Source organism: Triticum aestivum, chromosome 2D (assembly GCF_018294505.1).
Source record: "Triticum aestivum cultivar Chinese Spring chromosome 2D, IWGSC CS RefSeq v2.1, whole genome shotgun sequence".
Taxonomy (NCBI): Eukaryota; Viridiplantae; Streptophyta; class Magnoliopsida; order Poales; family Poaceae; genus Triticum; species Triticum aestivum.
The window spans coordinates 383,576,794-383,593,470 of NC_057799.1; the positions used below are offsets into that span (position 1 = coordinate 383,576,794).

At 47.0% G+C, this 16,677-nt stretch overlaps 2 protein-coding genes across 9 annotated transcripts; one reads left to right on the forward strand and one right to left on the reverse strand.

The window, feature by feature from the left end:
- Positions 1-4,028: 4,028 nt before the first annotated feature.
- Positions 4,029-7,965, reverse strand: LOC123053294 (uncharacterized). Its single transcript, XM_044476753.1, has 3 exons — positions 6,619-7,965; positions 4,960-5,189; positions 4,029-4,854 (listed from the first exon to the last, which is right to left on the reverse strand). Exons 1-3 carry the CDS (start codon positions 7,766-7,768, stop codon positions 4,411-4,413), a joined length of 1,824 nt encoding a protein of 607 aa, XP_044332688.1. The 5' UTR covers positions 7,769-7,965; the 3' UTR covers positions 4,029-4,410.
- A 1,127-nt stretch (positions 7,966-9,092) lies between these two features.
- On the forward strand, positions 9,093-16,422 carry LOC123053295 (uncharacterized). Of its 8 annotated transcripts, none has more exons than XR_006425525.1 (8): positions 9,101-9,511; positions 9,644-10,014; positions 10,117-10,266; positions 11,162-11,263; positions 14,655-14,761; positions 15,326-15,401; positions 15,469-15,584; positions 15,981-16,422. XR_006425525.1 is itself a non-coding variant. In XM_044476755.1 (6 exons), exons 1-5 carry the CDS (start codon positions 9,413-9,415, stop codon positions 15,469-15,471), a joined length of 387 nt encoding a protein of 128 aa, XP_044332690.1. In that variant the 5' UTR covers positions 9,100-9,412; the 3' UTR covers positions 15,472-15,584; positions 15,981-16,422. The 8 variants fall into 8 exon arrangements, 2 of the variants coding, with proteins under 2 accessions (XP_044332689.1, XP_044332690.1); XR_006425528.1 differs by having other exon boundaries at positions 9,105-10,014; positions 15,981-16,102; positions 16,247-16,422; XR_006425524.1 differs by having other exon boundaries at positions 9,106-9,511; positions 9,912-10,014.
- Positions 16,423-16,677: the final 255 nt, after the last annotated feature.

Consider the following 16,677-nt stretch of genomic DNA (forward strand, 5'->3'; position numbering starts at 1 on the left):
AGACCAGATCAATGCCGTTGAGGCCGTTTCCCAGGAGAGCCTTGATCTTATTGATGGTGGGGATCAGAGGTTGACGCTCCGCCTGAGATAGTTTGTCTGGCAGAGGGTGGCTTGGCTCCAGACGCAGGGCACGAAAGCCGGGCAGAGGGCTCTCGTCAGCCGGCGAAGTATCCTGGCAGTAGAACCATGTCTGGTTCCAGTCCTTTGGATGGCTGGGCGGCTCAGCGTAAGGAAAGAGGCAGTCTCTACGGCGTTGAATGGAGATTCCACCAAGTTCCAGGCTCGGCCTGTTGGCGCACTCATTCTGGCGGTTCAGATAAAATAGCTCTCTAAAGAGCAGCAGGCTGGGCTCTTCTCCAAGATAGACTTCGCAGAATACTTGGAAGTTGCATATATTTGACACGGAATTGGGTCCTATGTCTTGTGGCCGCAGGTCAAAGAAATTCAGCACATCTCTAAAGAATTTTGAGCCGGGCGGTGCGAAGCCCCGGCTCATGTGATCAGCAAATATTACCACCTCACCATCCCTTGGTTGTGGTCTCTCCTCTGACGGGTCAGGGGCACGGTAAGACATGACATCCTTCTTGGGCAGGTAACCCGTCTTCACAAAGTCCTCTAAGGTTTCGTCAGTGACGTTGGACCTCATCCAGTTGCACGTGATGGGTGCTTTGGGAGCCTTGGGAGGCATTGTGAAAGACGGAAGCCTATGATAAAAGAAAATGTCTGGTTCAATTATAAGCCGGAGGAAGTTTACAGTTTCAATGTTTAAAGTGGCGGCTTATGAAGGGGCCTAATGACATATGGCTAAGTGCATCGGGTTATCTAAGCCGCTGAGGGCATCGTCAGTAATTCCAGTTGTCTAAAGCCCTATTATGAATGAGCCGGAAATTTCTACAGCGTGTGGCCTCTTTTAAGCCGGAGATATGAGCCGCCATAACTAAACAGATGCAATTTTTGACTAAGTGTGGCGCAAACAAGTTTCACAGATCACAGTAATTATTCTGGATCAAACGATCGACTGGAAAGGAAAAGTTTCTAGACCTAAAACAGGCGCAGAAGAAGTTCATAGGTTCGAACGGAGCCTTTATGCAATGAAAATGGATCTATATACATTGGGAACGGGTGTGAAACAACTACGCAACAGTTCTATACAGTCTAAAGATCAAGAAAGGGTGGTAATAATGAAATCTATCAAGAGCTCACGATGAACGGCGAAGAACACGGGAAGAACAGCAAAGAACCCTAATGTGGATCTACTCTATGGAGTGGCAAGGGCTTACGGGTGCTGGTGAGTCGCGGAGGTCGCCGCCGTTTTCTCTGGACACGTCAGGTTGATGCAGCGGCCGGAGTTGGAGAGGACGAGGAGATCCGCGCCGGCGGCGGCGGAGCTCGGGCGACAGCACAGTGGCGAGAGGAGGAAGAAGATGGAGGCGACGAGTGGCTGAGAGGCTCATGGGCCGGGCTATTTATAAGATGAAGCTCATAAGTGAGCGCGAGAAACGAGGAGGTCACGGCGTGATTATCTCGCCCCAGAGGCGCCTCGATCTTCGGGATAACTATTAAAGATAAGATCCGTTGGGATTTAATGGAATAAAGAAATAAACTTAATGGAAGATGACGTCACGGCGGGTTACCCGGAATCCAGAAGATGACGTCACGACGGGTTATAGCCTTCACACAACTGTAAGCCGGAAGATTTTCTATCGAAAGGATTGAAGATTGACATGAGCCGGCTCAAATCAATCTAGGGCCTAATGTTGAGGATATAACCGTTGGAGTCACCCGCCCAGGAGGGGCCGGGTTACCCATGATGGTTACTACGCGAAGCCCAGTACCAGAGTTGAAGACGGCGGGTCAATAACGGGCCTAAGACCCGGAGATGGCTTAAGGCCCGTAGTAATAAACCGCCGTATGGCAAGACTTGTAGTGTAAGGCAAGGTTAGTTAGGAGTCCGAGCCGAACACTGTTATGAGCCGGCCGGGACTCTGAGGGCCGCTGGGCGTCAACCTCTCTATATAAAGGGACGACCCGGCGGCGGTTTAGGGACAAGGAAGATCTCGTCGAGAGCCAGGCATAGCAATCAAGCTCCCTGGTCATCGAAACCCTAATCAATAACACTTCAACTGGACGTAGGCTTTTACCTTCACCGTAAGGGGCCGAACCAGTATAACCCTCGTGTTCCTTGTCCCGTTTAACCCCTTTAAGCTTCCTAGCTGCGATGGCTCCACGACTAAGTCCTAGCTCGAGGACATCTGCCGGGACAATTCCACGACAGTTAGGTTTACCTTAATACTTCTTTTGTAGTTGCGGATGCTTGCAATAGGGGTTAATCATAAGTGGGATGCTTGTCCAAGAAAGGGCAGTACCCAAGCACCAGTCTACCCACATATCAAATTATCAAAGTAACGAACGCGAATCATATGAGTGTGATGAAAACTAGCTTGACGATAATTCCCATGTGTCCTCGGGAGCGCTTTTCTCATTATAGGAATTTGTCCAGGCTTGTCCTTTGCTACAAAAAGGATTGGGCCACCTTGCTGCACTTTAGTTACTTTCATTGCTTGTTACCCGTTACAAATTATCTTATCACGAAACTATCTGTTACCTACAATTTCAGTGCTTGCAGAGAATACCTTACTGAAAACCGCTTGTCATTTTCTTCTGCTCCTCATTGGGTTCGACACTCTTACTTATCGAAAGGACTACGATAGATCCCCTATACTTGTGGGTCATCAGCGTCTCGCTCTCCATCATATCTGGAAGAAGATCCCCCGAAGAGGAGGACTGTTGAGGAAGGCTGCATGCCGGACTGCAAACATATATTTTAAATATTACCCCTGCAACCAGGAAAGGACGGGATATGTTTAAAGCACCCTTGTTCACTTACGATTCAGCTAAGGGCTTGTCCCTGCGGAGGAATTGCGTGGCAACGTTGCCTCCCGAACCAGAACCTCCTAACAGGGATATCTTCCCTCGCTTAGAAGCCTTTATCTTCAAGTCTTCGGAGGCGGTCCTCTTCTTCCCATTGGGAGAAGGGATGTCAGTTTTTCCTTCCCTTTCGTCTTCGGAAGAGGGGGTTCCAATCTCCCCGGACGAGGTGCCTAGCGTACCTCTAGAATGGGGGCCATCCTGGGCCTTCTTGCTCTCCTCCTTATCTTCCCTCGCCGGCACTTGATATGGTGCCGGAGCCAGCATCCTTGTTAACACCGGATCAGCTGAGTCTTCGGGAAGAGGGGCCGAACACCTAATTCACTCCGCCTTCTTTATCCAACCATGGCCGAGTATGGTTTTCTCAGTATACTGTTATGAGAAATTTAACTAATCTGTGTTCAGGAGTCGAGTGCTTACCGAGGTATCCGGATGGTTGCAGTCAAGGCCGATGTCCTCTGTAATATCCGGCCACTGTTTTCGTGTCCCGAAGAATAATTTCCACATGCGGAGAGGCCGTCACTAGCACGGTAGGACCCAACGGACTAGCATTACTTGGATTACGTTGATGAGACCGGTGTCCTTTTCAATGAGGCTCCGAATGTGGCTTTGCAGCGTCTGCACTTCATCAACGGATCCCCAGTCCAGCCCCTTATTAATCCATGATGCAAGCTGTAACGGAGGCCAGATCGGAACGCAGGTGTAGTTGCCCACTTGATACCATGGGGTTCAGTAATGTAAAACCAATCCCGCTGCCATAGGTCGAAAGTTTCCGTGAAAGAGCCCTTTGGCCAGGGAGTATTGGTGAGTTTGCTCACTGCAGCATCACCGCACTCCGCTTGTTTCCCGTCAACTACCTTCGGCTTCACATTAAAGGTCTTGAGCCATAAGCCGAAGTGTGGGGGATACGGAGGAAGGCCTCGCATGTGATAATGAACGCCGAGACGTGAAGAAAGGAGTCCGGAGCTAGATCGTGAAAATCTAGCCTAGCCAAAAGAAGGCTGACATATAACGATCTGAATAATAGTCACTCACCAAAAGAAAGAAAGACAATCGGACATAAAAAAAAAATCTGAATTGGCCCTCAAACTGCTCAGATAGAATGATTCACAACATATAAATTGTTGTCAGCACCAACATAGATCGTTATATGATCTCCGACATAGATAGTTATATGATCTGATGATAGACACAAGTCAGTTTGACACCTTACATTACTATATGGCAGGGCAATCGGTGATACACCTTACATAGGACAATCAACGAGTGAGAGATACATCTTTTCCTTCACAAGCAACGACCAAGCTACAGTAACCTCCACGGTGGCGCCACCATCACCAACTGGACAAGTAAGCGTCTTTGTTTGACACTTCTGAACAGGAAAGTCAATACTATCCTTCCGAGCAATATGGCGACCAGACTTGCCATAAGCTTCAATGCTCACTCTCAGTGTCCCATATGATTCTACGGAAATCACTTTCCTTACAAATGAAGGTACCCATCTGATCCTCTACGCATTCCTTTACCACGGTGATCAAACAGCACAACTCGCCTACAAGTGGTGTCACGGGAACATATCGGAGCAGCAGAAGACCACCAGCAAACAACTCGGCATCCATGCTTAAAAGGCCAATGCCCTTTGGTAACACGTACACCCACGATGGTAGCTTGGAGTGATCTATCAAGTTGGTCAAGGGTTACCTCAGTTGTACAGCTCTGGTTGGAGAGCAAAAAAGTCCGTCCATCACCACCATCAGTGACGCTGGCCAAGGAAGAAAAAAAATCATCTGTACTGCCGTAACGCTCTCTACAGCTGATCAATGTTTGGGACTGTGCTGCATCGGTTACTTGAAGTTCAACTTCAAAGTCAATATGTCCCGAAACAACAATGGCACGAGACGGACCAGTCAAGCATAAGCAAGGATCCTGCAAGGCATTATACCATCATTGTAAACACCTAATCGTAATGCACTACAAAGTCAGGAGGAACAAACAAATGAAAATGAGCAAAAAACTGAATAGAGTACATACTTGTTCATTGAGTTCTTGGTAGTTAAACTCTGACCGAGAGAATAAAATGTTGCGGTTGTGATCCACAGTGTCTCGAGCAGCAATCACACCGTACACTCTGAGTGGCCAGTTCAAGCCTCTTAAATCCTTTATCTTGACTGAATAGATCTGCAGAGTAGTACCGCCGACAGCAGCAGGGGAATGGATGCCACCAGGTGTGTAGTGTGTAAATTGCATAGGGCTCAGTATGGCTGCAGCACAAAAAACAAGCATCAAATGTCAGAATTCTAATATGAATAAGCAAATAAAGTAAGCTTGGTCATTGCTGAAACTACTGCCCAGAATTCTAATATGTACAGACCCCTACATTGCTGAAACTACTGCCCAGATTTACTACTAAACACGGTTGACACGGTCACAAACCATATGCCACCTCTTCTTCATACCCTTCAAACACCCACGCATCATCGCCCCTGCCTCTCACGTAAGGCCCTTCCCGGCGCCCCTCACTTGCTGCCCAACCGTTGTCTACTTTGTGTGTTGCACTATGTGCAAAGAAATCAGTCAAGGTGCAGGCTTGAGTAAAGAGAGATGCAGGCTTGAGTTTACTACCATCTATTAATGTTGCATACAGTATTTCCAATCAATTTGTGATTATAAAATTCTGCTTTATCCATAAAGGGAGAGGGCTGTAAGTTTAAGATTCGAATTACTGAGGTGATTTCCACGGACAACTGGTGGCACAGAAATTCCAAGGATTGCTGGAAAAAAGGTTTAAGCAGAGAGAGACACTCATAAGTGTCCATGCTGTCCTGTTACTACACCAGTCCCAAGGTATCACAGTGTTACAATTGATAACTTTTTTTTCAGTCAATTATTCAAAAGTACACAACCCACCTGACAGTTTTATCATGGCAGGCACAAAATATCTGTAAATGCGACAAGACAGCGATCCTAAAGATCGAATGGATTCATCATTTGCACAATTTACATTTATCATGGCAGGCGCAAAATATCTGTAGATGCGATAAAACGGCGACCGTAAAGATCCAAATGGATTCAACATTTGCGCAATTAAAATGTGAGGACAACAGCGAGAAATAATCACAGGAAAGGAAGCATCTATTTGTGGCAAGCTCTATGTATCAAGCTGGGCACAAGCCATCTGAGTTACCTAAAGTTGGTGGGTAAACAGTTTATTTTTGTGGCTTCCCCAACAGATAATTCTCTAGATGCTGAAGGCCATTTCTTCCAAGTGGACTCTACTGAGACAGTGTCCAGGTGGCACGAACCACCCTCTAATCAACTCGGGCAACCAAGTGCAACAGTTACAGATTTTCCACCTGAGGGCTCTAACACTGCTACTCCTCCACTTACAGAGGATCCGTACACCAAGATAGCAAAGTGCTTCTAAGGTATAATAATATTATTTGCAAGCAATGGGGAATATTGGTGACGGGGCTGCAGACACAAAGCAATACTACTAAAGGCAAGAAACATAAAGGATGTTGGACTACCAGGAGAATGATCCATCGAGTCTATTATAAATGCCATTTTAACTTCATGTCTTCTTACTGATATTTCTTTTATGATAATATATAATTGAGAAATGAAGAAGCATTGTGGTGCATGAAAATATTACCACCACTACCAGATACAAGGATAAAGGCAGTTACTTACTTGTATCCATAAATCTACCGCAACGTCCGATCCTGCTGCCCCACACGTCTTCCCAGTATGTCCGGTCATAGGCGAAAAATTGTTGCTCGATGTCCATCCTTTCCTTGAGATACTCCATTGTGGATTGGTCCTTGTCCTGCTCCTCCTCTTCAACCTTAGCGACCTCATACTTTTTCTCCTCATCCTCCTCCATAAACAATGTGTTGTCGTAATTATTTGGAAACTGAGAATACTTGGTGAAAAGACTCAACAAGTCGACGGAAAGATCCTCCTCCTCTTGCACCTGCATCGTCTCCGGGTGCTGGTCCGTATTGAATTCCTTGGAGATGAGCATATTTAATCTGACAGCAGTAGTGTGCAGTTCGCTGGCCTTGTACAAGCAGATGGGCCCTGGAGAATCGGATTTGTTGAGAAAATCCAACATAGATAGCATCCGATGGCCCATGTCCTCCATGGCTTGGAGCATTGAGTTGAGGTAGTCTGCAAGGTCTTGTTCCCCATCATCCCTAGCTGCAGGGTATGGCTGTCTCCGCCATGTTTTTTGAGAATCCACTTGTTTCCAGAGAGAAAACGTGGGGGTAATAGAGACAAGCAAGTCTGTGCGCTCCCTCTCCGCGGAGATGAGCTCCTTTACCAGGGTTTGGTGCTTCCCTGAAAACTCTTTGCAACTCTGCTTCTGCTTCAATAGTTTGCTCTGTTTTTTGCTGAGCTCCTTCATCTCATCCCTCTCCATCGCCGGCTCCTTGCTGGAATCCCTCACCGTCCCCTTGCTGATTCCCAATTGGGGTTGGGGCTCCATACTTATGAGGGACCCCGAATCCTCATCGCCAGAATCGGAATCAGAATCCCTCTCAATCTCCGGCTCCTTGATGGAATCCCTCTCGGTCCCCTTCCCTAACTCGATTTCTATGTTGTTGAGTACCATCTCCAGATCCCTCAGCATCCCCTTCCTCTGCCGCGGATTCTTGTCAAAATGCCGCACCGTCCCCTCCCCCTCCTGAGACAACTCAAACCTGAGTCTCTCATACTCCTTGGTGAGTTTCTTAAGCTCCTTCCTGAGTTTCTCATCCTGGTCCTTGCCGGACTCGATCTCAGTCCCCTTCCCGGACTCGCTCTCCGTCTTCTTGGATAGTTCCTTCTCCTTCCTCATCTGCTTCTTTTTGAGTTAGCCCAGATCGCCCCTCAGATCCAACTGCATCTCCTGCTCCTTGCCGGAACCGCCCTCCGTCCCCTTCCCTGACCCGCTTTCCATCTTTCCCCTGAGTTCCCCGCCGCCGCCTCCGCCTCCTTAACCTCGTGTGGATTTTGTGGGGTTGAGAAGGGAAGGGATGGTAAACCACGCCGCCGCCGCCGCTTGCCTGGTCGAATATTATATACTACAGTACTACAAACCGCCCCGCGGGGTCTCACGCTCAGCCCGCCACCGGCCCACTGGATCGCTTTTACTACTCGAATGGTCCTAAAATTGTCTTGTCTTCACTCCAAGAGTTCACTCTTATACAAGTCTTTTTATAGACATGTTTTAGAGAGTAGATTCACTCATTTTACTCCACGTGTAGTCTGTAGGAAAATCTCTAAAAAGACTTATAGTATTTAGGAACGGAGGGAGTATAATTTTGGTGGCCAAGTTTAGCAAGCACTCCGTCTAGGCATTTGATGAGGCAATGTTTTGCATTTCGTGTTGTGTATCCCAAAAATTATAAATTCCAGGAGGCATTGAAAGGGGGGCGATGCGTATCACTCGCAGCCTCGCTCATGCTTCCCCCTATATTGCTTATCCGTTTTTTTCTTTTTTTGCTGCATTTTTGGCAACGCTGGTTTTCTTATAGCATCTGTGCTAGGTGTTTTTTTTCGAGGGATGCCTGCTGAGTGCTAGCTGCCGGGTCACGGAGTAATTAAGCCGATCCAACAAATACCAAACAAACGCTCCGTCTGGGCCCAAACTACATATTTGTCGGCCTATTAAGAGAGGGCTAAACCACGTCATCGCTGCTCGCATGGTCCTAGTACAATATATAATGTTTACTCAAAAAAAGTAGAATATATAATGAACTATGGTATCGACTTCCAAGCAAACGGCCGCTCTCCCGAAAAATGGAATTACTATTATTAGATCCAGAAGATTATATTAATAATATTATTGGTTATTATATCATTTATAAATTGTATTAAGTTTTTGTTTTAGATTGAATTATCCTTTTCTTATTATTTTAACAATTGTTCTAAGTATTTAGTAGTTATAGATGTCTAAAAATCTTGGAAATACATTTATGAAATGAAAAATATTTTTATAGAAATGGGGAAAAAGTTGTATGATTTTAGGGCCCTTTTGGCATTTTACCTTTTCAATTTTTCGTGGGTTAAATTTTTAAAAAAGCTAAACAAAGACTTGGGCTTTAACTCGGCCTTCTAGCCCACTTGTATAGCTGTCTGAGGACATAACTCTCCCAGCCCACTGGTCTAGCTGGGTGAGGAGATAACTCTCTCGGTGTCTTAAAAAAAATATCTCTCTCTCTCTCTCTCTCTCTCTCTCTCGGTCACATCTCTCTCTCCCGATCCCCTTCTCTCTCTCGACCGCCGCCAATGTCGCCGGCCTCCTCCGCCGTCTAGCGTCGCCCTGGAACCCCCATGCGACGCTGCTAATGCTCCACCGCTTCGTTTCGTCCCTCGCGTCCTGTGCTGTAGCCCGCGCTCTCGCCGTCGCCATCGGCGCCATGGACGGCGGCAGCTCCGGTGCTTCTCGTGCTCCTGTCCGACGCCTCAGCGCCTCCGGCATCGCCGGCTCACCCTGCCTATGGTTTTCTGGTGCGGTGGTTACCCCACGGCGGCCGGTGGTTGCCCCACGCAACTCCGGCGACCGCTGACTCTCTGCATCGGCTACAATCCCGGTTTGGTGAGCTTCTCCTACTCTGCTCCACAAATGTCTTGGCCATGGCCGCAGCTGTATCGATAAACTGCTACTGGTGATGTCTTTGGATGATTTAGAGTGTTCTGATGTTGCTCTAAATTACTGTTATCTCTCCAGTTGCTCCTGTTTATGTTCTGGTCTATGCCCTGGACTTGTGGATTTGGTTTAATCCAGTTCCTTTTGATCTACGGGTCCATGTTCTAGTTCTAGTTCATGCTTAAGGACTGATTATTGTGGAGTTGGTGCTGCCTCGGATCCTTGGTGCACTTATGGTTATGTTGTTGCTCTGTATAGCTTCTAGTTTGGGTTTTCTACAAATCCAAGGGCTTGTGGTTATTATTTATTTTGATCATTTGCTACTGTTGTGTAACACTGAATGGATCAGTGGCATGAGCTATTGGTTAGTTACCTACGACGAGCTATTGGCCTGAGAGCCTAGAGAAGGGAGGTACGGACGAGCACCTCTACGACGTCGCCTCCATCGTTGCGTGAGTGTCGCGCCAACTACCTCCACAACCCGCCGGGCTCACCAACCCCAGCTACTGGCGGGGCACCCTCCGCCCATGCTGACATAAGTTCTCTGTTTGCAGTCTCGGTGATCCAGAATTTGGCTTCCTTCCTTGTTGTAGCAACTGGGCCTTCTGCTGCTCCTAGCTCGATCTCCACCCTGCTATCGCCATCAATGTCCCCATTCTCTGCCCTTGTCCTCCTCTGCCAGCAGCTCCCGAGACTTGCTAACGGTGGGTGCTCCTCTCTGTTTTCCTTCTCTGTTGATATTCATTTGTGATGGATTAAGGTGGCTTAGTGCTAGGTGATTTGGTTGGGTGCTAATGGTTCTAGTTTAATGGTTGATGATGGGCTGTACCGTTCTGCGTGTGCAACTTCTTTATATGCGTGTGTGCGTGCATTTTTGTTGAACTGGATGCTGCTGCTACTCTTGTTAAATTATCATGGTTGTCATTTTGGATTGTAAGGAAAATAAAAAAGGAGTCATAAGCAGTGGTTATGCACTTGTTTTTATTACCAACAATATGTAAACATGTAGTGTGTGTTACATGCTAATGTGTTTAATTTCTGATATGTTGATCATGTCCCTCCCTGTACTAGATTATTAGCTTAATTTGCGTGCTTAGCTGCTAGACATCTCCTTTGCTTGATAAACGTTTCTTGTACTATCTATAGAAGACTAAGAGCCCGTTCGGCACTCGGCCAGCTCCGCAAAATAGAAAGATCTGCGGAGTACCGATTCGTCCGCTCCGTAATTTTCAACTGCGGTTCCGGCAGCTCCGCGAGCGGAGTCGAGGAGCAGAGGGCCTCCGAACAGGCCTTAAATAGCTCAACTCTAAACTTTGAATAAATAAATAGCTGATCCTGTTACTTCATTCCTCAGAGCTATGAGTGATGATGGGCACCCTGCTGCTTTGTTTTGCTGTGGGTGACTGATAGTTCTTCTTCTCCGAATGGAACTATATACATTCATAAGTGGTCTGAACACTTCCTTTCTTCATGTGGTCAACACCTTACCATAGCTGCCTGAATAAAACTCTTGAAAGATCATTCATTTACATGGTCTGTTTTACTCTCTACCATTCATTGATATTGCTGATTAATTCTGTTCTATCTGTTTTGCCCAAGGCCTCGGAACAACAAACACAAGGGAAGAGGCTCAATGGTAAAGAGGGGGCAGAGAGCTATCTGCGAGGCCTACAGCGGGCAGCAACACCAGCAGGCGTTTGGGTAATGATAGCCAGTTCCTGTTAAGGTTTCCTTGCGCAAATCGATTGATTTGCTGGTTATTCTGACCTCAACTGAATCACATTTGATTGGCTGTTTTACTTCTGTGATCACGTCACTGTTTTTGAGTCGAATGACTAGTCGATGAGTCGTAAAAAAAAAGTCAGACTCAACAACGTGTTGACAAGTCGACGAGTCGCGACTGCAGGGTCGACTATTCAAGAGTCACGACCCCAGAACGACTCGTCGACTTGAAAACCTTGGATCACATCAACTTCAACGTTGTCTGGGACTAATCATCCGTCTCCTCTCTCTATTCGGTTCCGTGTTGCTTTGGTTATTTGTGTGCAATGTCCTTTCTACTTGAAGGGATTTTGTTATCTTAATCTTATGTTAATGATGAAACTGAATGTTCTGTTTGAGCTTGATCTTTAGTTGAATCCGTGCTTCAGCTATATTGAGAGCCAGTGATATCATACACCAATCATTCTGGAACTAAGTGTTGTGTTTATATTGAAAATTTTATCAACCAGCCAGCCTATCATTTTTCTTCTTCGGAACCAACAAAAGTTGGTACATTTTGGAGGTGAATCAAACATTCATAGATTTTGTATTTCCATTGCCAATATGGCTTCTCTTTCGGCTTGAAATTGTTTAAAATCCTGCATGTTGCTATCATCATTGATGCTAATTGATGAATATCTTTCCCACTTACGGCGATTCATAACCAAGTTTATGCACCATTGTGTTTTGCATGTTGTTTTTGTTAGGAATAAGCAACTTGTATTCCCATGAGGCCATAGGCCGATATATATACATGTTCAGGTGTGGAACATATGCAGGAAACCCCTTATACAACGGGATAAATACAAAGGGGTACATGACCTATATTATAACTCTAACACCCCCCCTCAAACTCATGGTGGAGGAACAACACTGAGTTTGGAGAGATAAAAGCCATGTTGCGCTCTAGTCTGGGCCTTCGTCAGGAAATCCGCCAACTGTAACTCGGAAGGCACATACTGAAGAGCAATAACCTGATCCTGCACAGCAGCGCGCACATAGAAAGCATCAACACCAATATGCTTGGTGAGCTCATGCTTCACAGGATCGCGCGCAATGCTAATAGCACCTGTACTGTCAGATAAGAGCATAGTCGGTGTAGTGACAGAAACACCAAAATCCTGAAGTAACCACCGTAACCAAGTCACCTCTGCCGTCAAAAGAGCCATAGCTCGCAACTCAGCCTCAGCACTCGAACGGGAAACTGCAATCTGTTTCTTCGTCTTCCAGGCAATGAGAGAACCGCCAAGAAAAACACAGTAAGCAGAAAGTGAACGGCGATCAGAAGGATCACTAGCCCACGTAGCATCCGCATAGGCCTGAAGCTGTAAAGAACTGGAGCTAGGAAAGAAGAGACGGTGAGAGATCGTGCCCCGAAGATATCGGAGAACACGAAGGAGATGACTATAATGAACCGATTTGGGAGCAGAGACAAACTGACTCAGAATATGAACCGGATAAGAGATGTCCGGACGAGTGACAGCTAGATAGACAAGACTGCCAACGAGATGACGATAACGCGTCGGGTCAGGGAGAGGATCACCATCAGTAGCACGGAGGTGAACATTGAGCTCCATAGGAGTCTCAACAGTGCGCTCGTCAGAAAGAGCAGCACGAGCAAGAAGATCCTGGATATACTTTTCCTGGGATATAAAAAAGCCATCAGAGGTAGAAGAGACTTCAATCCCAAGAAAATAGCGAAGAGGTCCAAGATCAGACATAAGAAACTGCTCACTAAGACGGGCCTTTACAAAGGCAATATACTCGGGGTCATCCCCAGTGATGACCATATCATCAACATAGAGAAGAAGAAGAGTCCGGCCACGAGGAGAAAGGTGAATAAACAATGCTGGATCATGAGCACTTGCTGAAAAACCAGCAGTAGTGACCACAGAGGCAAAACGCTCAAACCAGGCGCGAGGGGCTTGCTTAAGGCCATAGAGAGAGCGACGAAGACGACACACCATGCCATCAGGAACAGAATACCCAGGTGGTGGCTGCATGTACACCTCCTCACGCAGCTCACCATTAAGAAAGGCATTCTTAACATCAAGCTGAGATATAGACCAGTGGCGTGCAGAGGCAACGGCAAGAAGTGTACGAATAGTGGTCATATGGGCCACAGGAGCAAAAGTCTCGTCATAATCACGACCATGCTCCTGCTGAAAACCACGAGCCATGAGACGAGCTTTGTGACGCTCAAGAGAACCATCGGAGCGAGTCTTAACCTTGTAGACCCACTTACAAGTGATGGGACGGACTCCGGGGGGAAGAGAAACAAGATCCCAGGTACCAGTGCGTTCAAGAGCAGCAATCTCCTCTGCCATCGCAAACTGCCATTCAGGATGAACAACAGCCTGACGGTAAGAAGTCGGCTCAAGAACAGCAGCACCAGCGGTGGGAAATCCAAAGCGATCAATAGGCGGACGAGGACGAGAACGCAAGCCATAAGTAGGCTGAGAGGAAGAGGACGACTCATCCAAGGAAGCATCCACAGATCGTGAACGACGAGTGTAATGCTTCCACGAGCGAACGGCGGCCGCGGGAGGGGCGGAGTCCAGGCGGGAGGGGCGGACGACCACGAGACCTGGCACCTGGCGGGCCTTTGGGCAGGCGGGAGTGGCGGCTGGGACGTGGAGCACCCGGCGGACCTGAGCGGGCCTTCGGGCAAGCGGGAGTGGCGGCTGGGACGTGGAGCACCCGGCGGACCTGAGCGGGCCTTCGGGCAGGCGGGAATGGCGGCTGGGACGTGCGGAGGAAGCAGCGCCTCGGCGACCTGTGCGGGCTGGAGATCGGCGAGGCGGGAGCAGGCCGGCAGGGATCGGCGCCGAGCGGGACCAGCGGGGCGCCTGGAGATCGAGGAGGAGCCTCCCTGCGACGATCGAGGAGGAGAGGCGCCTGGCGGGAGGAGAAGTAGCAGCGACGCCGAGCGAAGGGAGAACGCGGCGACGGCAGGAGTGGATCGAAGCACGAGTTGCGCGTGCGAAAAAAAAAACCTAAAGCTCTAATACCATGTTAGGAATAAGCAACTTGTATTCCCATGAGGCCATAGGCCGATATATATACATGTACAGGTGTGGAACATATGCAGGAAACCCCTTATACAACGGGATAAATACAAAGGGGTACATGACCTATATTATAACTCTAACAGTTTTTAGTTAACCACTTCTGTCTAGATTATCTTAGGCCAGCATTTCCTCGGGTCTCTTGGTAGCTTTGGTATTACGATGCAGCCACTTTTTGGCCTTAGTATACAATCTGTGTATTATGTGTTGTTCATTCAGAAGTAGCTTTGCATGGCTGATGTGATGAAGGAACTATCCAACAGTTTTGCGCAGCCGCAGGTGCTGGACAGGAGCAGCAGAGCGCGTTTGACGGCATGCTGGATCTGCTCCTGGTCCGCGTGAGAAGGCCGCCAAGAACGTCCACACCAAGGTATACCTCCTTCCCCACCTCCCCTGCTCCACGATATTTGTGCTTGTGGTGAGGTGCTTGCTGGAGATTAGATTTTCGTCGGTTGCATTGCTCCAGCTTAGCTCCAGGAAGGAGATGTGTTGTGCTGGCTGTTTGATGACATTCTAGTTGGTGGTTCTTGATGCTGTAGAAATTTGTCCTCTTATATTTTTAATTTGTGTTTATTGGGGTCAACTTATAGTAGCAGCAGCAGCATGGTTGCAACACACTTTAGTAAAGGTCGCTTGCTTGGTTTGTGGTGATGATGCATCGAGTATATATATGACTCTGTTGCTGGTGACCTCGAGATGAACAAGTACTTGGAACCAAGCATGATTGTGGATGAATATGTAATCGATAGTTTGTAAGTAATCCAAATAAGGTGGGGTTGCTCCTGTTTAGAAGCATGTTTTTGTTCCTTACTCATGTCTGTCCCTTGGACTTGGGAGCCATGTTCTTGCGTGTCATGAGTTTGGTTACCGTGGTAGAAAGATACTAAAGCGTGGTGAATTTTTAACACCCCTGTTGGTTGTGGGTGGGTTGCAGCAAGGGCAAGCAAAAGGAGAATGTGAACAACGTGATGATGTTCCACCAGGCCACCTACGACAAGCTGCTCAGTGAGGTAACACTTATTCTTGGTTGGCTTTTGCTGGTAAGACATTAACCATTAGCATTTCCTTGTAATGCAGTGAATGGGATGTAAATATCCGAAGAGACAAGTATGCATCTTGGACACTTACTGGCATATGTTATCATTGCTGAGAATGAAGCTATCGAAAGGGAGCGTTACAAATTGATGCTGCAGGTATGTGTGCAAGCAATTCACTTTGACTCGTATATTGGTTTGTGCTGCAAAGTATGTAGAACTGAACTAGTTTGTTCCGAATTGATATAAAGTGTTGCATGATTGACCCAAAGGAAAGAAATGTGGTTTGCTAAGTGAAAATCTGTAGCAGCGGCTAGTTTGTTGATTTGCCTGTGCACTGAGACAGAATTGTTTAAGTTTCTCGAGGTCAGAGATTTTGCTATAAAATGCAGTGCAAAGTGTTGCTGTGCACTTGTGCAGGTCATTTTCCTATCATTATTTTTTAGAGATTGAGAAGTGGTGGGTAGAATGCAGTGCATGCATAGTTATTACATCCTATGCAGAGTTGATTAAATGTTGCTTTGTTCATTGATTAATCTTGTTGTCTCTGCCCAGGGACAGGGAGGGGGCTAATTTGATGATGGTTAGGACGGCAACGAAATCTCCTATGCTGGAGATGGACTCGCTGTCGCCACGGAAGGTTGTATATCAAAGGGCTCCGGGCGGGAATACTGATGGTTGGAGCTTTGTCGGTGTCTTATATTATTGCAGTATAGAGCCTGTATATCGGAGCTTGTCGTTTGGGTTGCTATATAATTAATGTGATGTTGTTGTGGAGAGTGCTACTCGTCTTAGGTTTTCCTTGTTTTGTATCCACACAGGTGATGCCACGCGGCAAGGTCCTGCTTCTTTGAGGAGTAGTGTATATAGGAGAGGTGCATTTCGGAATTGAGGAAAGATATGCTTGTTGCAGCTGTGTTTCATATATCAGGCTAATGTAAATTTTGAAGTTTATTATGAGCACTTGACTTGTTTAAGAAAAATGTAAAATCAACCAGTCAGTTTGTTTGTTTACAAAGAGAGAGAGAGAGAGAGAGAGAGAGAGAGAGAGAGAGAGAGAGAGAGAGAGAGAGAGAGAGAGAATTGCTGTGTAATGGTACATCTCTTATTCCCCTGTCTTGATACTTGTGGTTGATTGATATGCTGAGAAATTCTTGGCTTAAATATAAAAATGGAGGGAGCATTGTGCTCCCAGTCATTCCTTTGCGTGAAAAATAATACTGAAGGGATGAGTTTGGTTCTGTGTGTTTGT